This window comes from Callorhinus ursinus, unplaced genomic scaffold (genome assembly GCF_003265705.2).
Source record: "Callorhinus ursinus isolate GAN/ISIS: 27379988/994484 unplaced genomic scaffold, GSC_fseal_2.0 scaffold25, whole genome shotgun sequence".
NCBI classification, from domain to species: Eukaryota; Metazoa; Chordata; class Mammalia; order Carnivora; family Otariidae; genus Callorhinus; species Callorhinus ursinus.
This window is the reverse complement of record NW_027397087.1, coordinates 18,361,774-18,388,770: the sequence shown is the minus strand read 5'-3', so window position 1 is coordinate 18,388,770 and position 26,997 is coordinate 18,361,774. Positions and strand designations below refer to the sequence as shown.

The following is a 26,997-nucleotide window of genomic DNA, read 5'->3' as shown; positions in this document are numbered from 1 at the left end:
GGGCGGGTTTCCAGGAAGGCTCTCTGGAGGGGCTAATGCTTGAGCCAAGTTCAAAAAAATGACTACATGGACCTACGCAAAGAAATGAGGTGCAGAGATGTGGAGGTAGGAGGGCCTGTGGTGTGGTCTTTATATTCAGTACTGGGCGTCCTCTGCCTACTGCAGCCATCTGAGTTGACTGTTTTATTTTATAGCTGGTATCAAATCTGAAGGAAGAAAATACTTTGCTGAAGCAGGAAAAAGAGGCCCTCAATCATCTCATCGTGGAGCAGGCTAAGGAGATGACAGGTAAGGCTCATGTGGGTATAACCTACCGTACTCCAGCCAGCCTTAGATCAAAGTTTTATATGTTACAACTTTGCTTAAAATGGAAATGTTTTAAACAGTTGAGATTGTCATCAGTAAATTTATGAAGTTCCAAGAGGCAAGCACCGTAAATATTTTGGTTGATTTAGTTGGTGAACTTCTAAATCTGGTCTTTCTATGTACAAATGTGAATTCATGTATAGTCAATATCCTGTGTAATATTTTAAAAATTAATTTTGTTCTGCATGTATGATTTATTAGTTATGACTTATAGGATTCCATTGAATTAGGAAGAAATCATGAGCTAATATATATATATATGTATCTACATGTATTTATTTATTTTTTGCTAAACCAATGGATATTATCCTCCCAAGATCAATTACTCTTTTCCACATAAAAAAAAAGGCAACTCTAATTTTTTGAATAGAGAACTAAGTAGATGTGAACATTTATTCTATTAGATATTTGTGAGATAGATAAGAATGATGATAATTTACAAGGAGTCTACATATATATAAATGTGGGCTAAGAAGATACAGATTAAAGCTATAGTAATTGGTGGTGGAGACAGAGAAAGAGATGGATTGGAGTGAGGATATAGTATATGAAAAGAACCACCAGAATGTTATCCTTTTTGATGTGATATTTCAATATAAAGTTTTGAGATGAGGTACTACAACAATAATGGTGTATTATTACTGATGAGGAAATTGAGGGAGAAAAGTACCTATTTATGAGTAAAATTAATGAAATCAGTTGTTAGAGCATTAAATTTTAGATGTCAGCTAGGGCCTCCAAAAAGAGAGTCCTGAAAACAAATTGAGATTAAAGATTAGAGACAGGAAGAAATAGGCCTTAAGGTACCCACTAAAGCTTTGTTGAGATGATAAGAGAACCCTTTGTACTCCCCCCGCCCCCCACTACCTCCTTCCTCCCAACTGAAGGGCATAATGTAAAGGCAAGGGAAGAAATCTGGAATTAAGCCTTATAGGATGACCACAAGTAAAGGATAAGGTGAAGAAAAGAAACTAGAAAAAAAATTGTTAGGGGACAGTAAAAACAGTCACTGAAGACATGGAAAGAAGGCTGCTAGGATGCAGAATGTGATGGAAAGATCCAGAATGATGAGAATACTTGAAATTGGATGAGAAGAACAAAGAACTAACATTGGATTTGCCTAGGGAAAATTTCTTGGTAGCCTTATGCAGCTTCTGCAAATGGGTGAGAATAAAAGACAATTTACAGAATGTTATAGGGAGAAGAAATTCTTTCATTCATTCATTCGCACATTGAAGCCCTACATGAGGGAAACACTGTGGTGGGCATCAGGGAAGCAGTTGTGACAACACACTTGCAGCCCTCGCCCTTATGGAGCTGCCAGGGAAAGAAATGGTGAAGCAATCGAAGCAGGCAGCGCAGCCTAGGATTTAGCCACGAAACATGAGAATAAAATGGGCCATATAAATATCAGGAAGCTTAATATTGATAAATGTGACTGGTGGACTCATTTAGGTAAAATATACAGCTGAGATCTGAGACTGTTTACTTTGCTTTATCTGCAGTCTGGGGCTCATCTCCCATCTCCAGATGATGTCCCAGGCAAATGCAAGCCGCCGACAACAGAGACAGCAGAGTGGGGTGGGAAATGGAAAGGTCAGGGTACCCCCAGCAGCACACAAGAGAAGTAACAACACAGATGACCAGGCATCAGGGTCTTACTGGTTAGAAATGGAGTAATAGGACCGTGGTGGTTCAGCATTGTTCAATAGTGTAAAATCTCAGCCTGGGGACTGAGGTGAGCGAAGAGTTTCACCTAGGATATAGGACAGCTGGGTTCATTGAGAAGTCACCACTCCCTCAGAGATTGGAGAAGTATCTAATTTGTAGAAAAGAATTTTATGATAGTCTGAAACAAAATATTGGAATAGAAAATACTTTCCGTTATTAAACAATGACTAGTGGGAGTTTATCAAGGATGTGCTATAACCGGTGAATGGACTAGTGGCACTGTGTCCCTAGTACATGGGAGAACTCAGTAGATGATTGTTGTTGTTAACAAACTACTTTTTTTGTCATGGTATTTGCTTTCCCTGCATTCACCAAGGTACTCTTCATAGTTCATGGTGCTAAAAGTAAAACCCTTTGCAGAGAAGCTGGAAGTCAGTGTACATGTTTGTCCTCTTGAGTTCTGTAGAGCCATCTTTGTTATGCTTTCCCCTCTTTCTTTCAGAGACTATGGAGAAGAAGTTAGTAGAAGAAACAAAACAACTGGAACTCGATCTTAATGATGAAAGGCTGAGATATCAGAACCTTCTGAATGAGTTCAGTCGCTTAGAAGAACGCTATGATGACCTCAAGGAAGAGATGACTCTGATGGTGGTGAGTCAAACACTTGCTTTTTTAAAAATGAAAACATTTAAGCACATAAAAAAGCAGGTAGAATAGTGGAATGATTCGCCATGTACTTCATGTACTCATTACCCAGTTCCAAAACGGTCAACACATTTTTACCCCTACTCTATCCCTCCTTCCCACCCCATCCAATGGTTTGAGTTGTTGTAAAGCAGATCCCACAAATCATATAACTTTATTCATGAATACTTTGTAAAGTCAAACACTTTAAAGACCGGGCTGTAGACTTTGTCATATGTATTGAATGACTTCATGTAAAATTTGCATATAAAGCAAATATTTATATAATTGAGTATTTCCTTTACTGTTTTTTGTTATGATTTCAAAGATATATTCCTACAAAAAGAAAATTCAGTCTCTATTTGTAACAAATTATCTTGTCTATTTCAAGAACTCTTCTGCATCTACCAACATACCTCTTGTACTTTTAATAGTTCTACACAGCCTTTCTGTTCTCCTTATTCTACCTACTGTCAGGAAACAAAAAGAGTTCCCTAGCTCTCTTGTTCCCTGTAAGTATCAGCCTTGAAGGTAACCTGGTGGTACAGATGGCTAGAAATGCTCTGAAATATCTCTTACAAAAACGAGGTCATCTGATATCTGTGGCACAGAATATTTGCTTCGAATTTTGCTTCTATCTGGATCCTTTGATGACATTTTTTTAAATGTGACATTTAAAAAGTCAAAATAAAGGAAATTATGTAACACAAAAGAAATCAATTTGTCACCTGGAAGAGAGAAAACCTAGTCTCAAAGAGGTTAAAAAGCTAATTTAAATGCCACGGTTGGACTGTTATTTCAAACCTTGCTACTCTGTCCTGATTTATATGTGACAAAGTGAAATTAGAAGTAGGAGTAGGTCACCATTACACTTACTGACAACCCAGAAGGACCCTCATTAGGTCTTGTCTTCCTCGATCTCCCTGAGGCACTTGGCCTTGTTGAAATCTTCCCTCCTTCACATTCTCCCATTCTTAGCTTTCTCTAGAGTCCTTTTTCTCTGTCTTTGAATATCATGTTCCCCAGAGTTCCATTCTTGGGTGTATTTTAATTCCGTTTACTAGATAACCGGGCCAACATTTGTGGTGAATCTATGCTTTGGTTATGGTTAGAGCTAAGCTTCATGTCCCATGAGGTGTTTCGAAAGCCACTAGTTACTTGGGATATTAAGAAGTGGCACTGGGAAAAGAAATGACTGGGGTCATATAAGTGTGGGAATCACTAGTTGAAACAGAGATAAACAGATTGTTTTTCCTACAGAATTTCTTGGATTCTTTAATACTGCATGCCTTGTTAAAAAAAAAAAAATACTGCGTGCCTTGTGAGCCTCAGAAAATAGAATGAGAGAAGCACATGCCATGTATACATCACTTTCTGAGCACATTCCCAGAAATATCTGTGAGGTTAATGGGTCTCCTCTTTAGAGAGGTAGCCATGTCCAGAAAAGACCCTCCAGCAGTAGTGGCTGTCCTCCAGCAACTTAGCAGGGCTGTTCCTTCCCACTGGGCAAGTCTCTGCCTGCTAGCCATTCTGTTCCCAGCAGTGTGGTGGAAAAAAATGTAATCAAGTTTCTGGGGCAGTTCAGCTGCTTGATTTCTGATTTCTCAGCCTATAATCCTCTCCCCTGTATGCCTGTGACTCATGTCATTCCTCTTAGTGAACAAAATGGTCAGAGGGAAAAGGAAAACAGCAGAGGAAGGAAGATCAGAGTCTGCTTGCTTCCTTCTCAGCTCTTCTTAGGTCTCCTTTCATAGCTCCAGATGCAGTCAAGATTGCAGTCTTTGCAGAAGATGCTTTCCAAAAATTGCAGTGAATAAAAAAAATGGACTTAATAATATGGGATTAATTAAATAATAACAATGTCTTATTTTAGTGTTTAGGTACAAACTTCACACCTGCAGATGGGTACTTGGCTAATATTTCATTGACACTGTTCTGCAGGTGGAGCCCTCACTGCCACAGTGCTTAGGAAGCATCTTGTGGTAAATAGACTCCTCAGATGGATGGCAGGGAACTTTAGGGAGGGGAATTGATAGACTGCCTCAGGACTTCTGGTAATCTGTGTAATTCATGGGCCAAAGTTCATGCTGCTGATTACCAGGGTCTAGATTTGTTGGCCCTGGTACCAAGAAGGGTTGTAGGATTTTCCTTCAGGAACATTCAGTTGTAGAGCAGAGGCAAGGAAGAAAACACTAAATCCAGGGCCAAGGAAATTCAAGCAGACAGTGAAAGGGTAATGAGGCAATTCAGGCTTGTGAAGTGTTTAAAGATTCATCCCAAGTAAGGAGGGAGTCCAGCATGTCAACAATGGGGTCATTAACCTGGACAAAGGGAATAAAACAGATTCAAGCACAGAAGGGATTATTGGAGACATGCCAGATGGGGAGAGGAGGTACGGGGTACAGATCTTGAAGGGGCTTTTGATCGGTAGGGTGTTCGTCCTTGTGTTTGAATAGCATATGAGCTAAAACCTTGGGGAACAGAAGGCCATGCACAGGAGAGTTGTTACATTACTGCAGGGTCCTGACAATGATGGCAGCATCCGCTCACATTAATTGAATTCTTATTATATGCCAAGCACTATGCTAACTCTTTACTTGCACTATTTTACTTAATCTTCACATAATCCCTATTAGGTAGATAATATTATTATTCACCTTTTCCCGATGATCCAAGTGAGGCCTGGAGAAGTTGGGCAAGGGGCAAGTAAGTGGCAGACCTGGAATTCCTACCCGGCTCTCTCTTAATTCAGACCCAGAGCGTTTAACCACTACCTTGTATCCAAAAGTTACATTAAATAGCAAATATACAGTGTTGCTTCTATTCATACCTTAAGGTATTTATTGTTTAGTAACATACATGAGGGAAAATAGAGGTCTCACTCATCTTTAATAAGCTTATTAAAAAACCTTTGTCCAGGTATTTCTGTGGACCTACCTGTTTCTCTTAATGATAGGACCAATTTATTAATAAACACCTTCCCATATAACTGTTGGTTGGGGCCAGGAACTTCACGTGAGGTTACCTGTGTACGTAAACAGTAAATCTGAGTGCCTTTGCTTTATGTGGGGTGATTCTCTCCTTTAGTGTGTTCCCTAGCTGCTAGATAGTTTCAGAAGTTCTGGTGTTCTTGGGTCTTCCTTATGCACTGAAGTACAGGTTGGGGTAGCCTGGGAGACTTTCATCTGCCCCTGGATGCTGGCTTTCCTTTGGTCATATGGATGGGTCTGCTGTCTGTAAGCTGGATATGGGAGGGAAAGAGGCAGAGAAGCTCTTTGTGACTTCTGGCTCTTCTTACAGCTGGGAGGAGGAGTAAAGGAAATTGAACAGACCAGAAAAGCTTCCAGAGGTCTTTCTGAAGCTCTGAGAGCCAGTAACCCTGTGAGATGCAGGCCACTGACCCTTTCCACCTCTTCTGCAGGGGGCTACCCTAGGAGTGAGGGGCACAAAATCCAGCCTTTTTATTCCTTCCTTCTTCAAGTCACTCTCCTGCAGAGAGGAACAGACTGCAGTTGTTTAACTTCTCTGTTTTCCATAAGCTTTCTGAACGTTAGTTTCATAATACCACATGTCATAGAAATGTCACCTGGATTCCCTGAATTAATAACCCCAGGACGTCAGATAGCTCATCCTTCCCACTGCTGACTCCAGGGATTCAACTTCATGCACAAGAGTGACAGAAATTATAGTCACCGATGTAGAACCCCTCTCTTTTTTTCCATTTATGCTCAAATACAGTGCAGTAAAATGATTTTGCTATCATTAAACATATCTCATGAACTTTTTACTAAGTTTTATTTCATTGCAACGCTGAAGTCAATGTTTGGTTGCTGAGGCATTATACTTACACTTTACCCATTGTGACTGGCCACTCACAACTTCAAAAACCCAAAGTTGGGGTCAGGGGGTGCCCAGGTGACTCAGTTGGTTAAGTATCTGACTTGGGCTCATGTCTTGATCTCAAGGTCCTGGGATTGAGCCCCGCATCAGGCTCCCTGCTCGGCCGGGAGTCTGCTTCTCTCTCTCCTTCTGCCCCTCCCCCTGCTCATGCTCTCTGCCTCTGCCTCTGCCTCTGTCTTTCTCTCTCTCAAATAAATAAATAAATAAAATCTTAAAGAAAAGAAAAAACCCAAAGGGGATTCTTCTAATAATCACAGATGATTTTTGTTTGAGCATTTGGTTTTGTGACTTTTCTTGTCATGCCCTCTGGTGCATCTTTTTCTTTGAGGAGCTCAGAAAGTGACCCTTTCATAAAGGTTTGTTAAGGACAACATGGAACAGACTATTTGGACATGAAAACAGCAAGTTAGTGAGTGGGGGTTAGAACCAAGTTATGGTGGATGCTGTCTTAACTATAACTGGTTTAATTATATTGTGTTAATTATATTTGGTTTATCTGCCTTGTAGAATGTGCCTAAGCCTGGACACAAGAGAACAGACTCCACCCACAGCAGCAATGAGTCTGAATACACCTTTAGCTCTGAAATTGCAGAAACTGAAGATATGCCATTGAGGACAGAGGTACATTTTAGATACCTATCACTACAAGTAGGATGTGACCATGCTATTATTAACAGAGAACATTTCCATTGCGGAGCAGACGTCATTTGCCCATAAATGTAGCAGTTGTTTCAAACTCTTCATATTTCATAAATGACCAATGGGTGCTTAATTAGCTTATTAATTATTACATGTATTTTCTTATATCTACATGCATACTTATAGATATTTTTTAATAGACATTTTAATTTTTAATGTAATTTTGATGACCAGATTTTCCTTTTTGTAATTCCCTTTTTCATCTTAACATACCCTATTACAAAAAAACATAGCTTGTCATGAATTTATTTCAGACTGAGGTAAATTGTTTTTAATAGTAAGCCTTTTGTCCTTGAATAGTATAAATAACCAGTGCCCAAGAGTTAGCAAAACTGCTGCCTCTGATGACAGTTTTTACCAATGTGATTTTTGTCCACAAAAATGCAAAAAAAGTAGCTTATAAATCTGCCTTAGTGTTTGTATTATGTGGTATGAAACCAAAATGGCACATTACCATAACTCCAAGAGTACAGTGACTTTAAGTTAGATTGTTCCCAAACCAATTCTCAGATCTTCTTTTCAAATATGATACCAGTTTCGCTAATGCGTAATTCAGGCACAACTCTTCTATTTTTATATCGTATTCTGAGAAAATGGCCAAGTCAGAAATAGACTGCTTCTGGTAGAACAGCCAAAGAAAATTGAATGATTCTTTCCTTTCTTGTCTTAGTTTTCCTCAGGAATGAAAAGTTTCTGCCATCTCATTCTGTTTATTTTAAGGAAAAATGTCATGTAGTTGGAATCATACATACAAGAACCCTAAGTTAACTTATCCAAGGTCACAGCGTGCAAGTGGCTGAACCAGTATTCTAACTGATGCTGGTCTGCTTGGAGCCCCATACTCTGGTTCCTCCCATCCGGGCATTTTATACTGCAGTTCTCCAGTCTGTTTCTCTCTGTAGCTAATGTTAGCCTGCAGACCACTGATGGAGCAGTATGGCCACTGTATAGCAGGATAGAGGTTGTTCCAGGTTTTTGGCTGCTGTGTGACAAACCATCCCAAATTTCAGTGGTTTCAAACCACAGCAGTTTACTCATGTTCACTACTCTTTGAATTTTGACAGGGCAGTTTTTCTGCTGCACATGGGGTTGGTTGGAGCACTTCCCTGCATCCCAGCCCAAGGAAGAGGACCTAGGGCCTCTCCGAGCGACTTCTCTGTTCAGCAGGATGGTGAATGGGTTCTGAGAGTGTAAGAGCAAAAGATGCCAGTGCTTGTGGGGCCATGCCCAGAACCAGCACCTTGTCAGTTCTGCCACATTCTATGTCATAGCAAATTACAAGGCCAGCCCAGACTCAGGGGAAGGGGAGTGGACTTCATCTCTTGATGGGAGAAAAGACATTTGTGTTGGGAACAATCACTGGTAACCATCTTTGGAGACTACCACAAAGTTAGACTTTGAAGATTTCAAAATTACAGCCTCTGAGCCTCTAGTGGATATGAAAGTTTTAGGATTGCATGCAGTTGGTCTTCATGGGAGTACTCACTTGCAGCAGTCTGAGGGAAGTAAGTATGTTTATACACTGTTGGCTTCAGTGTAATAAAACTTGAGCAGCTCCTGCAAGGAAGGGGAAAGCCATGACAGAAAGGGTGTGTTTGTTGCAAATTATTTTGTATTAAACTCGGACAAAGAGGCTTCTTATTGATAGTTTTGACTGAGGATGTTACATTTTTAACTTCAAAAACTCTTCTGTGCTTTACCTAATTTTTACTAGTAACGGTATTTGTCTCTACTCTTCTCAAGTTTTGTCCAAATTCTTACAGATTTGAAGGGAGAGTTAACCTTTTTGTTTCTAATTCTCACCCATATTTCTGCTGAAACTTTTCTCAACTTGAGTTAGTTTAGGGGCATCTGGGTGGCTTAGTTGGTCAAGCATCTGACTCTTGATCTCTGCTCAGATCTTGATCTCAGGGTAGTGAGTTCAAGCCCCGAGTTGGGCTCCATGCTGGGTGTGGAACTTACTTAAAAAAAAAAAAAAAAAGAGTTAGTTTAGAGTGGGATTTTGTATATTGCTCATCTCTTTTGAATAATGAAGTATGAACTGTGCTCCAGAAGTCACAGACAGATCTGGAATATTGTGTATTGTCCTTCACATGCACTGACCATCAGCAGTAGGTCATGCACCTGGAAATCTCTCAATAATGGGAAAGGCTTTTCACTGAACTGGTCATCTTGTTCCTTGTGACTAAGTGCATGCATCTGAAATGTGCCTGGCTCTGGTTAGAAGGGCTGTCTTGACCATTGGACAGACTACAATAACTCCTCCTTGGAACTGAGTCCATAACCTGAGCCTCAGTCTCTCTCTGCTTCAGTTTCCTCATCTGTGAAGTGATATGCTATGATTATTATCTTACTTTAGAGTGATGTTTTGAAGATTGAGATAATTCCTATAAAGCATTTGCAGCAGTGTTTGATACATAGTAACTGTTCAATAAATCCATGTTTTTGTTCTAATAAACAGATTTCCAGTGACTGTCCTACAATTTTGATTGGGTGTGGTCAGGATCAGAAAGATAGAAATCTGTAAAACTGGTAATAGAAAAATTGATTATCAGAAGGGAAGTTGGGTGGGAGAGAAGTATCAGACTAAGACTATGGGCTGTGAATTTGCACTTCTGATTACTTTTGACTTCCAGGTTTGTGTTTCTCCTTGCAACTACTTCTGTAATGGCCAGGTTTACAAATTGCCCCTAACAAAGTAAAGGAGCACTTACTACTATGTGCAGTATTCCCAGGTAGCTCTTTCAGAATCTGGTGCCAGGAAAATAATGGGCTCCTTCTTGGTTATGAGTTGATTTTTTTTTTTTTTAATTTAAAATAGGAGTTTTTCAGACTGTTTCCAACCTCAGTCATGTAATGATAGCAAAATTGGATGTAAAAAAGAATTGACATCTTTCCAGCTTTGCCAAACCTGTAATTTGTGGGTCACAAGTCAGGCTGGCACCTGCATGGCTGTTTCCCTCTGGAGAACTCACCTGCCGTGCAGCCCTCCCATACCCACAGCATCTCCATGGTCTGGGGCTGCCTTCTTTGGGAACCTTTGCTTCTCCCTACTCTGTCATGCACCTTTCTTAGTAGCCATCGACTCATTATCCCAGCTCTGCTTCTGCCCTGGAGCTTCCTCACACCTGTCAAACCCAGGGAAAGGGTCACTATAACCTTCTCAGCTGTTGTTAGCAGTAATTCCAGAATGATTGCAGACGTATGCTGGTAATTTTTGAGTAAATTCTCTTGTCTTCTGGATTCTCCTCAGATGAGAGACTATGATTTTTTAGGTCAGTTTCAAAGCTTCACTCTCTTAGAAAAGCCCTGAATGATAAAGTCCTTTCTAAGGAAGGAAAGCAAAGCAAAATCCCAGAAACTTCTCTGAGCCAGATGACCCAATCTTCCTTCTTCTTCTTCTTTTTTTTTTTTTTAATGATTTTTTATTTATTTATTTTTCAGAAAGAGGCAGAGAGAGAGCACAGCAGGGGGAGAGGCAGGCAGAGGGAGAAGCAGGCTCCCTGCTGAGCAAGGAGCCCAATGTAGGACTTGATCCCAGGACCCTGGGATCATGACCTGAGCTGAAGGCAGCCACTTAACCAACTGAGCCACCCAGGCATCCGCCAATCTCCCTTCTTGCTTGTTTGGCATGGAGAAGACAAATGGTATCTCTGTGACTAGATATGTCATTAGGAATGAGAATGGACACCATCGGAGCACTCTTAAATAATTACCAGTCCTTATGCCTCAGGCAGTTTTGTGGTTGTCAGATGTTATTTTTTTGTATTCTTCCATCTCCTATTTTAATATTCCTATTTATAGAATTTTGCTTTTATCTAGCAATCAACTCATTCTTTATGCAGTATTTGCTAATATCTAAAGAGTTAGCCCATCCCACTTTTAAATTAAAAAAAAATTTTTTTTCTAGAGAGAGAATGAGCAGGCACCAGCCTGGGCAGGGTGGGGGGCAGAGGGAGAGAGAGAGAGAATCATAAGCAGGCTCCACACCCAGCATGGAGCGTGACACTCTGGCTGGATCTCATGACCCTGAGGTCATGATCTAAGCCGAAATCAAGACTTTGACGGTTTAAATGACTGAGCCATCCAGGCACCCCACCCCATCCCATTTTAATGAGAAGATTCCTTTTAAACAAAAATGCCGTTCAAGATTAAGAGGGATGATTCCCAAATGATGACATTTTAAGTACAATAAAAAGTTGGGAAGTGAAGTCTTCTATTACAGTGTAAAAAAAGATTAAGTAATGAAAATTTTCAGGGACACATACATCATTAATAGATGGACAAACATTAAAAACACATGAATGGAATGTTTACATTGTAAATAAGCTAAAATACAAGTATTTGTGGGATGTGTAGAAATGATTTTTTATATGAATGAAAATCTATAGTAATTTCACATTCAGGCAGGATGTCATGTCTGTTCTCAGTCAGGACAGACTTTATGGCAAAGATCATATACCTAAACTTTTTCTTACTGGTGAACATTACAAGACTGGACAGTAAGAAAAAGTCCAGGTCTAACTAGTTTGTGGGTAGATGACCCTGATAGCCTACAGATAAATGCCCCACTTCTTAGTTTAAATTGATTCTTCTTAGATTTTTCTTAGAACTGGAGTAATATTGAATTCAACACTACTAAGAATTCATAAAAGACTAAAGATAGATAATAAATATAAAAAGAATTCAACCTCAACAACAGGCAAAGATATGTAAATTAAAACTACAATTAAATACACTTTTGGTCTATCAGTGAGCCATTTAAAAAAATGATAACAGTCGTTGTTGCAGGCATGGTGGTGGTTGCTTGGTGAAAGTATAAACTAATTTAGCAGACTTAAAAACATTAATATTTAGATATATATGTACTAGGATGTTTATTTTAATATATATATTTTTTAAAGATTTTATATATTTATTTGACAGAGAGAGACACAGTGAGAGAGGGAACACAAGCAGGGGGCGTGAGAGAGGGAGAAGCAGGCTTCCTGTTGAGCAGGGAGCCTGATGCGGTGCTTAATCCTAGGACACTGGGACCATGACCTGAGCCAAAGGCAGACACTTAATGACTGAGCCACCCAGGCGCCCCTATTTTAGTATATTTCAATAGCAAAAAATTAGAAACAACTTCAATGCCCATCAGTAAGGTAATAGCTAAGCAAATGATGGTACACATGTCAGTATAACTATTAAGAATTATGGTTTCAAATATCATATCATGAATTTGGAAAACATTTGTAATAAAATGCTAAATTTAAAAGACAATACAAAATTATAATGAAAATATTCCAATTACTTAAATCTATAGAAAAGAGACTGGACAAAAATTCTAGGTTTTCTCTGAAGATGTGATTATGGCTTTATTTTTCTTCTTTGTATTTAGTTCCTAAACTTTCTATAAAAGTTTATTTTGGGGGCATCTGGGTGGCTCAGTCGGTTTAAGTGTCCAACTCTTGTTGTCAGCTCAGGTCATGACATGAGGGTTGTGAGATCAAGCCCCACATCGGGCTCCATGCCGGGTATGGAGCCTGCTTGAGATTCCCTCTCTCCCTCTGCCCCTCCTCTTCCCTCTCTCTTAAAAAAAAAAAACAAAAAAAAACTTGTTTTGATATCTGAAAAAAAGTCTATATAAGACACACTAAGCAGGTAAGAATTATACTTTGACCAGGTGCCTGGGTGGCTCAGTCGGTTAAGCATCTGCCTGCAGCTCAGGTCATGATCCCAGGATCCTGGGACTGAGCCCCATGTCGGGCTCCCTGCTCAGCGGGGAGCCTGCTTCTCCCTCTCCCTCTGCCTGCCGCTCCCCTTGCTTGTCTACTCTCTGTCAAATAAATAAAATCTTTTAGGGCAACCCTTTTGGGGCCCCTTCCTCCTTGGGAGCTATGTACATCACTTTGCTATCGCTCAATAAACCTTACTTTGCTACCCACCACTCTGGTCTACCTCTTCATTTTTCGAAGTGCCATGACCAAGAACCGTGGGTGCTGATGGAGAAAAAATCCTGTAACACTCGGACTCTTGGTTTTAGCTCAGGTCATGATTTCAGGGTCGTGAGATTGAGCCTTGCATCTGGCTTGAGATTCTCTCTCTCTGCCCCTCCTACTTGTGTTCTTTCTGTAAAATAAATAAATCTTTAAAAAAACAAAATAGATAAATAGATAAATAAATAAATAAATAAATAAATAAATAAATAAATAAATAAATCTTTTTAAAAAAATTAAAAATAAAAGTCATGTGCATTTAATTTTTTAACAAAAATAAGATCGTAACATAAATACTTCCTTGCAACTTGTGTATTTCACTTAATACTTTTATCTAGGACATACTTATCCACTCATGTATATCTATTTCATTTTTTTAACAGCTATGAAATATTTTAGTTTGATTATACTATAAGCAACTCTTCTATTGACTAACATTTGGATTTTTTTCCAGTTTTTTCCAGTTACAAAAAATGCTGCTATGAACATCTTTTTCCATATATTCTTGTGTACTTGCGTAAGAAGTTTTGTAGGATAATTCTTAAATGTATATTGTTAGGTTAAAGGGTATACACATTTAAATTTTAATAAATACAGCTAACTTGCCCTTTTAAAAGGCCTACTTATACTTCCACCAGTATTATATAAGATGCTGTTACTAATACATGGCATTATTGATCTTTCCAGTCTTTGCCAGTCTAACGGAAAAAGTAGTGCCTCACTGTTGTTTAATTTGCACATCTCTACTCATTAGCTGGGGTGGGCATGCCATTCTTTGTCCATTTATATTTCTTCTGTAAGCTTGCCTGTTTCTCTATTGGACTGCTCATTATTTCTGCATTGGCTTTACATCTTCTGGATCATCTTGACCGTCTTATGATTTCTGGGGTTTAGGAGCCAAGTGAGAAGAAGGTGCCTCTGGACATGTCATTGTTCCTCAAGCTCCAGAAGCGGGTCACAGAGCTGGAGCAGGAGAAGCAGGTGATGCAGGATGAGCTGGACCGTAAGGAGGAGCAGATGCTCCGCAGCAAGGCAAAGGTACGCAGTGCTACCGCACCCCAGGGCCATGCACAAACTGAGCACTGAGCCCGGGACTTATGTGCAATTCTGCAGTCTCTTCTTTAATGGAAACTCAGCCCAGAAGTACTTTATCCGAGCAGCATTTGGTTCACGTAGTGAGGGCTAAACTCTCCCTGCTATTTTCTGCAGAGCAAGGAAATATTCTGAGTAAAAATGTGAAAATTAAAGTATAACTATTTATTTATAAAGTTTTTAACTTTACATTTTCCCTAGGAAGAAGAAAAACCACAAATTAGAGGTGCAGAACTGGAATATGAGTCACTCAAGGTAATGGGAAGTTTCTGCCCAAGGCTTTGAATATCTTGTTTTGGCAAGCAACCTGCTCTGAGTTTCTCTTTTTCTCAGAGAACATCCTTAAGAGCACCCAAGGTTCTAGCTTCACCCTTATTCAGGCATTACTTCTAGCTTCATGTTGTTTCTTTTTATAGATTCTATTTCATATAAGCTAGAGTTCAGTCTAAGCAGAAACAGGAGTAATAGCTGCCATTTGAGGCGATAGAAAGTAGTAAAGGACATTGATTCTAGCACCAGACTGCCTGGGTTCAAATGCTAGATCTGCCACCATATGGCTGTGTGCAAGTTATGTATCTTTTCTTTGCCCCAGTTTTCTCATCTATAAAATGGGGATGATGATACTATTTATCTTATCGGACTGTCATGAGGATTATATAAAGTGATCCATGTAAACTGCTTAGAATAGTGCCCAGCACGTAGTAAGTACCCAGCAAAGTTGGGTAGTGCCAAGCGCATAGTAAGTACCTACCTATAGTTGGCTGCTGTCATTATCCTCATCATTTTTAAATGCCTGTACTTTACATATTAGCTGTAATTATTACAATAATCCTGCAAGTAAGTATTTTAGTTCCCATTTTACAGGGTTCTGCTTATTTTACAGATAAGGAAATTGAGGTTAAGAGATATAAGTAACTTCCTAAGATCACCCCATTAGAAAATGACAGGAATAGGATTTGAATATACGTATCTTTGGCTCTGAAGTCTGTGCTCTACCTACCAAACCCCACTGAAACTGTGGACTTATAGAGAAGGATAGCTAGGTATTAGTTTGCTAGGTATTAGAATAGAAATGTGTTCTAACTTATTTTTTAGAAACTGTTGGGAGGGGGAAGATGAAGGTGGAGAATTGTCTCCTTAATGGTTGAAGGCAATGTCTATCTAGCAGGTACTGTGGTCCCAGAGCAGTTGAACATGGGAAGGGCTCTGATTAGGAAGGAACAGGAGTTCCTGAAATACAAAGCGTCTTGGGTAACCCAAGAGCTGAGGTATAAAACAAACAAGAGCCCATTCCTTGATACAGAGTAGGTTGTGGGCGCCTGGCTGGCTCAGTTGGTAAAGCATGTGACTCTTGATCTTAGGGTCTTAAGTTCAAGCCCCACAGTGGGCATAGAGTTTACCTTAAAAAATAAAAATATAAATAAAAATAAAATCAGGGTAGGTTGTTCTTCACTAGGCTCCTTTCTTTGCTTTCCGGAATCAGAACCATTTGAGCCCTGTGAAGTTTGAGCTATCAGGCTGTCAGCTATCAAGACACCCGCAGCTTTAAAAGTTTTCTGGGTTATTAATTAAATTATTAGTCTTAAATTTATCTTTCTCAGACATTTTCTGCTTATGTTTATTTTTTACTGTTTTCTCCTTTTGCAAACTGTAGTCTAGAATAGCTAGAAAACTATAGTGAGGTTTATGATTATAACCAAAGCTGAGTTAGAAAAGCCACAACATAGCATAAGGGAACTCATTATTTTATAAAGCCTTTATGTGTATTTGAGAATTCCTAGGGTCTCCCTAAACTGTCATGAGGATTTCTGTATTATTTTTTTTTCAGTACTAATACTTCAAGTCTAGTTCTGATAAATTTCCTAATAGCGTGATATGGAACATAATTTACATTAATAGGACCCTGTCCTCTGTGGATTTGCCATTTCCCATGGTCCAGAACTGCTGATAACTGCTTCCTTTTATTTATTTATTTATTTATTTATTTATTTATTTATTTATTTATAAGGATTTTATTTATTTGACGGAGAGAGAGTGTACAAGCAGGGGGAGTGGCAGAGGGAGAAGGAGAAGCAGGCTCCCCCGCAGAGCAGGGAGCCCAATGTGGGGCTCGATCCCACGACCCTAGCATCATGACCTGAGCTGAAGGCAGTCGCTTAACCAACTGAGCCACCCAGGCGCCCCTATTGCTTCCTTTTGAGGCTGTGTGGCATTGGTATAGAGAATGTCTGTTCTCCACCCTGCCCAACCCACAGTTCCTTTATCAACCCCTTCCCTTGAAGATAGTTAGAACTCTTCCACTGACATTTGATAAACACTTGACTAATAATACCTCGTATTTACTTTATATAAAGTTTGAAAAGTTTTAACTACACCTTATCTTATTTAGTCATTGTCACAACTTCTGAGATAAGTTATTTCCTTTTTAAAGATTATTAAACTGAGGTTTAGAACAGTTAAGGGATTTACTATCAGGTGGTAGAGTCTGATCTCGAATCTAGGTCTCCAGACAGAAGGAAACTTTCTAAACACCCTAGGTTCCTATCACCATATGTTTGAAAATTTATTTTTACCAAAAAAAAAAAGTACTATTTGAAAATACTCTAAAGAGCCCTTTTACCCTTTCTGAATTATAACATGAATAAATCTATTGCTCCTTCAATGAAAGTACTACTTGGGTAGTATTTATGTTTGCAGTGAAAGAAAAGAGTGTCAGCAAAGAGTCATCTCTTATTATCCTGACTCCCTGTTTCCTTTAGTACCCTTTGTCTAGAGGACCAACTCATGCTATGGGTCATACAAGACAAGCATCAGATGGGATGGGATGGCACAGGCCAACAGAATGGGAGCAGGACTGTCAACTCCAGCTCTTTTCCATCTGCCTGCCTCACACAAAAATGGACAAATAAAGACATTCTTTGTAGTATGTTAAAAATGAAGCCCAGATAAAAAGGAAGAAAAAAGAAGCCCAAATTACAAAGTTGCTGAGTACTAGCTTAGTATTTCTCAAAATGTGGTCCCTGGGCCAGCAGCATCAACATCACCTGGTAACTTATTGGAAATGCACATTTGTAGGCCTCATACCAGGCCTTCTGAATCAGAAACTCTTGGGGGTTGGGCCACGCAATCTGCCCTCCAGGTGATTCTGATGCACTTAAAAGTTTGGGAAACACTGCATCGGAGCTTAGTGTCCAAGTAAAGACATTCATGTTTTCTGTTGCAGAAATGAGCAATACGAAACCAGTTACTAGTTGGTGGGAGAAAGGATTATATATTCTTACACTAGAAAAAAAAAAGACTATAAATAGTTCTGTTATAAACGGTTAAGAGGTCTGATATGGTGTTCTAAACCCAAGGTGACTGCTCTGGAAGAAACAATAAAATATTTTATCTTTTATACATAGAAATGTCTCACTTCCACTCTCATAAGGCCTGTGTAATGTGCTAAAAACAAGGCAGCATGGTGCTTTACTGTTTCCCAGCCAGTTTCCCGAGACATTTGTATTTTCGTGTCAGAACTCTCCCATTGCCACTGTTTGAGCAGAGTATGCAGAGGGCAGTGCTAACTGGTGACAGGAGGTTGGCTGGTAGTATATGAAAGTATGGAAGAGGTAAAGGATGAATCTGGCCATCTGGATTGCACAAGGAGCCCATCCTTTCCTCCCACCTCTGAAGACTTCTGCCAGCAACTTCACAAGCCTGTCATACACATGTCAAGAGTAATTTGGAAAATACACTGTTTGTTGTCACCAAAACACTAAATGGAATTTTATTAGTTTAAATGATATGGTAATTTTTTAATTCAAAGTTAAAAGCCTAAGATTTCAATGTTCTTTCCATTCTGTTTTACAAAGGAAATAAGAGGATGCTACTCGAGATTTCAGGGTTCTGCTCATCTGAACCGTTCATTGGAAATCACCTGACCAGCTGAACCCTCATACTTGCCCCTATATTTACCTGCAAACAAAACCTGGGCTTCTGAGAATTAGGCTAAACTCGCCCCTTGGGACTCAGCAATCTCTCCAGGCCTGTGAACACACCCAGGCAGGCCCGGAATAAATGTGACTCTGGAATTTGGGTTGATGAAGCAAACTACCATTCACCTTGCTCAACTCCGCTTGATGTCAACTTTCTTAATTTGTGGAACAGAGTTCCTAGTACAGCCTGGAAAGCCATTCACTAGGGTAGCTCTCATGACCTTTTCCAGAAGAACTCTACCATCTTGGGGGAACATGAGTATTCCAGTGTAAAATTGAGGATAACAGCAGTGAACTATTCTTTGTCTCTTCATACAGCGTCAAGAGCTGGAATCAGAAAATAAAAAACTGAAAAATGAGCTAAATGAGCTACGCAAGGCCCTTAGTGAGAAAAGTGCCCCAGAAGTGACGGCTCCAGGTGCACCAGCCTATCGTGTCCTCATGGAGCAGCTGACCTCTGTGAGTGAGGAGCTTGATGTCCGTAAGGAGGAAGTCCTCATCTTGAGGTCTCAGCTGGTGAGCCAGAAGGAGGCCATCCAACCCAAGGTAAGCACGAGCAAGTGACTAAAGTGGGTGTCTGGGGACTGGACTCTTTCTTTCTATCCTTTCCTTGCAATTTATAATGAAGCAAACACGAGCATTTTTAGTCTAATTAGCATTTAGACTAAAATGGATAGTCCAAAGGATATTATCATTTTTTAAAAGGATATTATCCAAAGGATATTACCATTTTTAAAAAAAATCTCAACGTTGCTTTAAAACTCTCAAATGCCAATTAAAGTGAGCAAAAAATAAATGAAATCCCAAATGATCTTCTAAGTGTCATTTCTCACTCATGAGCAAAGAGCTTTTAAAATTAATCTTTAAGTAGTAATCTGGTCATGATAAGTTTTCATCAAAAGTAAAATTCAGGGCTCCTGGCTGGCTCAGTCAGAAGAGCATGTGATTCTTGATCTTGGGTTCGTGAGTTCAAGCCCCACGTTGGGTGTGTAGATTACTTAAATGAATAAATCAGATAAATAAACTTAAAAAAAAAAGTAAAATTCTGTTGAGTATAAAAATCCATAAATTTTCTTGCTGTGGGAAAGCATTAAATATGACTTTAAAATTATTTGTTGGTAATAGCCCATTTAACTGGAAAGATAACACTTAAAAGGGTTAGAAATGAGATCAGCAAGTAGACGTTCCATGGAGATGATTTCTGTTCACTTCAGGGAGTTCTGTCTAATGGGGGAGCCCCAACTGGGGAGGGGCTGTGTGTGGTGATTCAATAGAAAGGACCCATGCCAGAGGGTAGAGATGGCCCTCCAAAGTCCTTCCTGCCCTCAGGTTATTTGAGACCCGATGCTGTCATGTGTTGGTAAAAAATGGGCTTTTTTGTTATTTGCCATCAGAGGGACTCTGGGTTATCATCTTAAAACCTGGCCTGTGTCCCTGCCCACGATCATGCGGCAAAGTGTTATCAAGAATTAGACAATCAAGTGTTCCAGCTGCATGACATACCATATAAAAAATGACTATGATATCTAATGAACTGGAAGATCTGAGACTAGTTCTCTTAGATATGGTAGTTCTGCATGTGGTTAAAGTACTGAAACTGGCATGTAACATTTGGATTTGAGAATGGCAACTCATATCTGAGATCAACACTGATCCAGAAAATATCAAATTCTGTGAAAATAAGATATTGGCGACTAATCTTGGGAGGGGAAAAAAAATCCCAGGAATAAGTAGAGTTATATAAAGAAATGGGCTTTCTTATTTTAAAACAAATCACAAACCCATTCAGTCTGAAATGAGAGAAGATTCTGGAACGGGAATCTCCTTTGGCCTGGCCCTGTACGTCTCTCCTTCCCCAAGGCTGTCTCTGTTTGGTTCCCATGACTACTGCTGTGGTTGGGCCTTGAGATAGAAGACTCTCTCTGCATACTGGCTGGAGCAGAGTCCAAAATTATGATTCTTTTCTCTGGTTCCCTTGTGACAAAGTGGTATTCTCACAGGAAACTTGAGTTAAGGGAAAGGAAAAGAAAAATGAACCAAGGGGCATAAAAACAATCCAGCTAAAAGAGCACATAGTTCTGGTATCACATGCTCTCAGCATGGTATCACCCAGCTCACAGCTGCTCTCTAGCCAGTAAAATGGGCTGGTCCTGTCCCACCAACGCCCCTGCTCTCCAACTTTCAGACTACACATGGCAGCAGCTTGCTCTTTGCTAAGAAAAATGCCCATGACACTGATTGAGACCTTTCAAACACATGGCTGTCTGTCCCACTCAGTTTCCAGGCCAAGAGACTCATCATTTCACAACTTCTTTGCAGGGCAATAGTGCGTGACACCTAGGGAGGTAAGTGATAATCCAGCCCAGCCAATCTAGTTCATCTGCTCTGCCTCTGTGAGTATTCTGGAAGGCATCACTTGGACAAATGACATCCTATCAGAGCTTTACTGTAACTCTCACAGACCTAGGATAAGAATTGCACACATATACATTAACAGGAGGGTCATTTTCTCACATACTCACAAATTAGAAAAACCAAAACAACTCGAAAAGAATTTCAAGCACTTGTTCCTGAAAATTAAGAATTATCACATAAGTATATATATTAATGTTCACCTTATGCTGGTTCTGTGAATACTAATTTTTGCTTTTTTACAGTTAGCTTTTCTCTGTTATAATGGGGCTCATTGATGGGATTTATTTGTGGAACTAAGGGTTTATTGTTTTCTCCATTTGTTTTTTGTGCTTGCTGACTTGTGATTTTCAGGATGACAAGGTAATTATAAATTTTTAAAAAAATTTTAGTAAGTACTTCTACTTAATTCTAAATTTTAGTTTATAAGTATTCCCCCAGTATATATAGTCGATGCTTCTGGCCACCAAGTCTATTTTGATATTTACAAATTAATTTCCTATTTGAGCCCTCTCTTTGTCAGTGGAAAAATAATGGATGTAGCAGGCTCCAGTCTGGATCACAGGGAGGTCTCCATGATTTCTAATTCAGAGTCAGTTCTCTGACCCACTACAGTAGTTATGGTAGGCCATCCACAAGTGTGGGGGCCCAGGATGGGAGTCCCTTAACTTGGAGCACACCCAAAAGCACAGGCTGTCCCATGCTCTTGTCTAGCAGCTGTGGATTTGTTGGCCAACGGCGAGAAGGAGCCTCAGGAGTAGAGCACACGTTTCCTGGGAAGGGTAGGATTTTCCTACATGGTGCAACCCTTTCTACACTTCTGGTCACTGGCTTGGGGGAGACAAACTTTGAGCAGTGAGTTAGGAATTTCCTAACGCTGGTGGTCCAAGTCTGATCCCATGCCCAACCACCACTTCTTAGCTAAGGTAGGCCAGATCTGAGGGAAGGACTGGCTGCTTATTGTCAGGAAAGCAGCATATAAAGAAGCTCATCTTCCCTTTAGATTAGTTAATAGGATCAAGTTACCTAATTTACTACAAGTTCAAAAGTACATCATGTAGGTCTTCAGATATCAGAGAATACATACAGCATTATTTAATATAGGGGTTGGGTCTTTGAGAGTTACTACTTAAAAGTTAAAAATCTGAGTATGAAAAAAAAAATCTGAGTATGGCCCTTTGTAGAATAGAAAAATTTTCTGTCTTTCAGGGAAAGAGAAAAAAATTTTCTATGAAAGATATACTAAAATATATAGAAATCATAGCTAAAGAAATGCTCCATGTGGTGTTTATGGGAAAAATTTTTTAAATTCAGTAAAATATAAGCTCTTGTTAATAGCTCTTATCAGCTTATATTTGATCTTCTCTGAGGATGCATTTATAAGCTCACAAGGAGAAAAGTGGGATTTTTTTTTTAAAAGTATGTTTCTTATCAAGACCTGGTCTTGAACTTATCTCAGAACTGGTCTCTAAGATCATGTTTTTTAAAGTGTATTTTATTAAGTCCACTTCATTGTGAGACCTGGCTTTGGAGCAAACATTGACTAACAGATCAGACATGTAATACTGAGACAAATAGAATGGGCCCTTGGGTTCTAAAATGTATTATTCTCTAGAGGCTATGGAGCAGTAGTTCTTAGTCTGTTCTTGCCCTGGTTTAGGAGAGACCGAGAGTGGCTGAGTAGAAGCAAGATTTGGAAATTACATTGGTTGTCAGACAGATTAGACCAAAAAGGAAAAATAAAAAAGGAAGTAAAAATGTTAGCAGAGAAGTGCTTTTTATACAAAATCATTAGTAATGCTGACCTGCCAGAAACTTATGTACCATGCTATAATGTAACAGGGGGAGAAAGAACTGAATAGCAGCAGATGGTAGATATTTACAAGGAGCTAAATCCTTCCTGTTTATATATATCTAAATGTGTGAGAAAAAACTTCTAATTTTGCTAAAGCATATCATCTGTCTTTTTTGTACTGAGTTTTTAATGGGAAAAAATGAGCTTTATGTCAAACTTTACAGTGTTTTACTGGGGCATTTGTTTTATTATAGCTAGATGGGAAGTAGTAGAAAGAATAGCTTTTGTTCTCTGTTCATTCAGTAGTTGCTTGGTGTTTTTACCCGGTTATTGTTCTAATGCTTTATGCATACTTGGAAATGTATCTATATTTTTATATATAAAATGTATATACATATATATAAAAATATATATATACCCTTTGAAGTATATATATTATAACAGCATTAGAGCAATTATCAGGCAAGGACACCAAGAAGCTACTTAATGGAATATATATATATATATATATATATATATAATGTAAAATATATATGGAATGGAATATGTATATATTATGTAAAACGCACACTGCCCATCAGTGATTTTATTTACAGGACAGTGGTACTCTAGACTCTTCACCATCCTTGTAGTGGAGCAGTAAGGGTTTTTGAGAGAGGGACTGAAGATGTCTCTTTCTCTTAACTCCCTATGCCCGACCCTCCCCTGTAGTTGCACAAGGCTGGGCTGATGCTCCGGTGGCACAGAAGTGTGGTAGAATACATAAACCCCCTGTTCTGGAGGAAAGAAAAATGTTGTCTGTGGTCCAGAGTTTTTGAATTGACTGTTAATGTGGAAATGTGTCATTTTACTCTTCAGAACACAATGACAGATTCCACAATACTTTTGGAAGATGTACAAAAAATGAAAGATAAAGGTGAAATAGCCCAAGCATACATTGGTTTGAAAGAAACAAACAGGTAAGTCCGTTCTCTTTTTATTCATTTTAGTTCAGTCATAATCCTGAATATCTTTAGTCTTCAAGGCAGCCTCTTGTACAGTAAGTCAAAGTGTTTATGTATTGCTTTATCAGATACCAACTGACCTTCAGAGGGAATTCAAGGTTTCCAATATATTCCCAGTTAAAATCTCATTTTTAATATAAGGTATTGATGAGAGGTGTCAAGAACATTAGTTTTTTATATCGGGGGATTATATTTTAGGGTCTCAGCCTTGAGAAGAAAACAGTTGCTCACTGTTGGACTATCTTGGGTAGTCACTTTCATTTTTTGTTCAGGATAGTTGATTATTTGTGAATCCCGGTTTGTAGGGACAATTTTAGCTTTCAGGAATGAAATTTAGTGTGGAAAGAAGTAATGAAGTATCTGGAATCACCTCACTGTTGGCCATATCATTCTACAAGGGTACCATGACTTCTAGGATGGGACCCTGTTAGATCAAGTATTTGTCTCAATCCCTAAGGTGTTCTGAGAAAATCCTAACCCTAGTTTTATCCTATTTACTGTAAACCCAAGTGAAGTTGCAGATGGCACTTAGCTTAGTCACTGTACACCTAAGAGCTTCAGGTAGGCTGCCTGAGGGTACAGGATTTGCACAGCCACTAAGTGATGAAGCTTTATCGAAGACTTTCCCTATAGCTGAGATTATCACCAAGTGAAGGCTCATCTCTGGAATTCCTTCAGCCTTCCTATCGCCCCACTTCCCAACTGATCCTCCATGCCTTTGGGCTCTGAACTTACAGGCTACATGCTTAAGAAAACTTGGCCAATCATGGTCACAGAGAAGGACAGTTCTGGGAAGTTGTGTTGTTCGTGTGCAGTCTAAGTCTCCTGATGTGTAGTATCAGGATTGGTGTACAGAAATACTTTACAAACTAAAGAATATTGCCATGCAGCATGTAAGGTACTTATTATCTTGTTTTATGGGTGAGAATGGAGAATGCTTAAAAAGCATTTGATTAAACCTAAATCTTGATTTATGACATAAATTATAAGTGTATCTTCTATCTAAGAGTGTGTTAGTGTAGAAGGAGCTATATTACCCGGTCCTTCCATCCACTCTGAATGAGTCACCAGATATCTATCGCATGCCTGTTTTCATGCTCAGCTCCATGTCACACACTGGGAATATAGCAGTAAGGAAGGTAAATGCAGTTTTTACTTTCACAGAGTTTGTAGACTGTTGGGGAGACAACCAAGACAATTTGGACTTCACTCCAGCGACAGTCAAAGTTGTTGAGATGTTTTAAGTAGGAGAATGATATGATACTGGAATTTTAGAAAGCTAGCCCTGGCTTTTGTGTTAGAGAATAGATTATAGTAGAACAAGGTTGAAGGCATAAAGAGCAGTTAGGAAGCTGTTACTGTAATTGAATGATTACAGTGACTTGACTTGGTTGGTGGCAGTTGAGATTGAGAGAAATGGGACCCTTTGAAAAATAGATAAGATACATAAGGTGAGAGCAGTAAGCCCGGTGGCTTGGGTGTGTGGGTGGGGGATAGAGAATCATAGAGCGTGGCTCTCATGTGTCTGACTACTTGGTTGGATGTGGTAATGCCGTTTCATGGTCCTGGGTCTGCAGTGTGGGGAAGCGCAGAGTGGAGATGACTGGTAGATTTATAAATAATGAATTTGAGGAGCTAGGAAGACATCCAAGGAGAGAAATCCATTAGGCCGTTGAACATCTAGATTTGGAATAGGAGAGGAATGTGGGCTGAGATACAAATTTTGAAGTCATCAGTGTATAATAATACAATTGAGACCATAAAAATAGATCAACTCTCCAGGGGGAGATGGTAAATAGAACATTCTCTGGAATGTGCTTTCTGTACACATCATATTAACAAAAGTCTAATAGGAAGAGTAAAAACCTGGGCTCTGGAGCCAGATAGCCCTGAGCTCTCCTACTTGCCAGTGTGTAACCTCTAAAGTATCTTATTTCTAAGCCTCAGTGTCTTCCTCTGCAGTGTGGCAAATGACACACAGTAGGTTACTAGAACTAAATGAAATAATACATGTGGAAGGTTGTAGAACAGTGTCTGATGGCAGATACTCAAAAATATTTTTACACCCCAGGTAAAAAACCCTGTAATCAACTTTGTCATTATTTATTATTTATACATACTTTTTTTTTTTAAGAGAGAGCATGCACGGGAGAGTGAGAGCGAGTCAGGTAGGGGGAAGGGCAGAGGGAGAGAGAGCATCTTAAGCAGGCTCCATGCCCAGTGCAGAGCATGGAGCCTGACACGGGGCTTGATCTCATGACGCTGAGATCATGACCTGAGCTGAAATCAAGAGTCAGGCACTCAACCGACTGAGCCACCCAGGTGCTCCTATTCATACTTTTAATAAAATGTGTCACATCTTTAATATTAAAGCAGGGGCGCCTGCGTGGCTCAGTTGGTTAAGCGTCTGCCTTCAGCTCAGGTCATGATTCCAAGGTCCTGGGATCGAGCCCTGTTTCGGGCTCCCTGCTCAGTGGGGAGTCTTCTTCTCCCTCCCCCTCACTCGTGCTCTCTCTCTCTAGCATGCTATCTCTCTCCCTCTCAAATAAATAAATAATCTTAAAAAATATATATACAAGCAGTTTCCCCAGATCTTAACATTAGTTTTCGACGCAAAAAATCTTTTTAACAGTTGTGTCATAAAAGCTGAGAACTTTGGACATATTCTTAATTATGTTACTCCTATAAGAATTTCTTAAGACAATTTTAAAAATAAGAAAGTGGATTTTATTAAGCAAAAACAAGTTTCTACTCATAAGACTTAAAACTTTAGTATATGTGCTGCCAAAGTGAGCACGTAAGACTTAAAACTTAACTTTGACATGGATCGTGAAGGTTGCCACGTGAAGACAATAGCTGAAGTTTTCATTCTATATGTGTGTGACTGTCATGGTTGGGATCGGTCTCATATAATATGTGATGCATAAGATCACTCTGCTAGTTGAATAAAATGTTAAAAAACAGAACCTCTTTCTCACCTTTTCAGTCATTTCTTATTCTGCAGAAAAAGTAGCTCTAGCTCCTTAATTATTGTTTTACTTTCTACCCAGTGACATGTGATGTTACATGTTACCCATTTTTAAAAAAAATTAAACAAAAGTAATTTTTGTGATATCTTAAAGCCATCTGTAATTAATAAAAACAGTCTTGACTTAATGAAATATTGGAAATACCGTGTGCTGCTCTTGACCATCATCATCTCATGACCGTCCTGTGTCCCTTTGTGTTTTGCATTGTTGTTCCTTTTGCATGGAAGATCACCTGCTATGGATTGCCATGAGTTGAATGAGGATGGAGAGCTGTGGCTGGTTTATGAAGGGTTAAAACAAGCCAACAGGTTATATTTGTATCCTCAAAATGGAATGTTATTAATTTGTTTTTCTTACTAACAGTGGCCTTCTGACTTTAACTTCTGT

At 39.3% G+C, this 26,997-nt stretch overlaps 1 protein-coding gene across 5 annotated transcripts in view; it reads left to right on the top strand.

The window, feature by feature from the left end:
* Positions 1-26,997, top strand: part of MYO5A (myosin VA) — a 197,152-nt gene that overhangs the window by 132,020 nt on the left and 38,135 nt on the right. For 2 of the 5 annotated variants that reach the window (XM_025883595.2, XM_025883598.2), the window contains exons 23-30: positions 195-288; positions 2,540-2,688; positions 7,129-7,242; positions 14,196-14,339; positions 14,595-14,648; positions 18,689-18,916; positions 23,436-23,536; positions 26,838-26,918. In XM_025883595.2, the coding sequence (XP_025739380.1) occupies positions 195-288; positions 2,540-2,688; positions 7,129-7,242; positions 14,196-14,339; positions 14,595-14,648; positions 18,689-18,916; positions 23,436-23,536; positions 26,838-26,918 (965 nt within the window). The remainder of the gene's footprint in view (positions 1-194; positions 289-2,539; positions 2,689-7,128; positions 7,243-14,195; positions 14,340-14,594; positions 14,649-18,688; positions 18,917-23,435; positions 23,537-26,837; positions 26,919-26,997) is intronic. The other 3 variants (XM_073877019.1, XM_073877021.1, XM_073877020.1) reach the window with 2 other exon arrangements.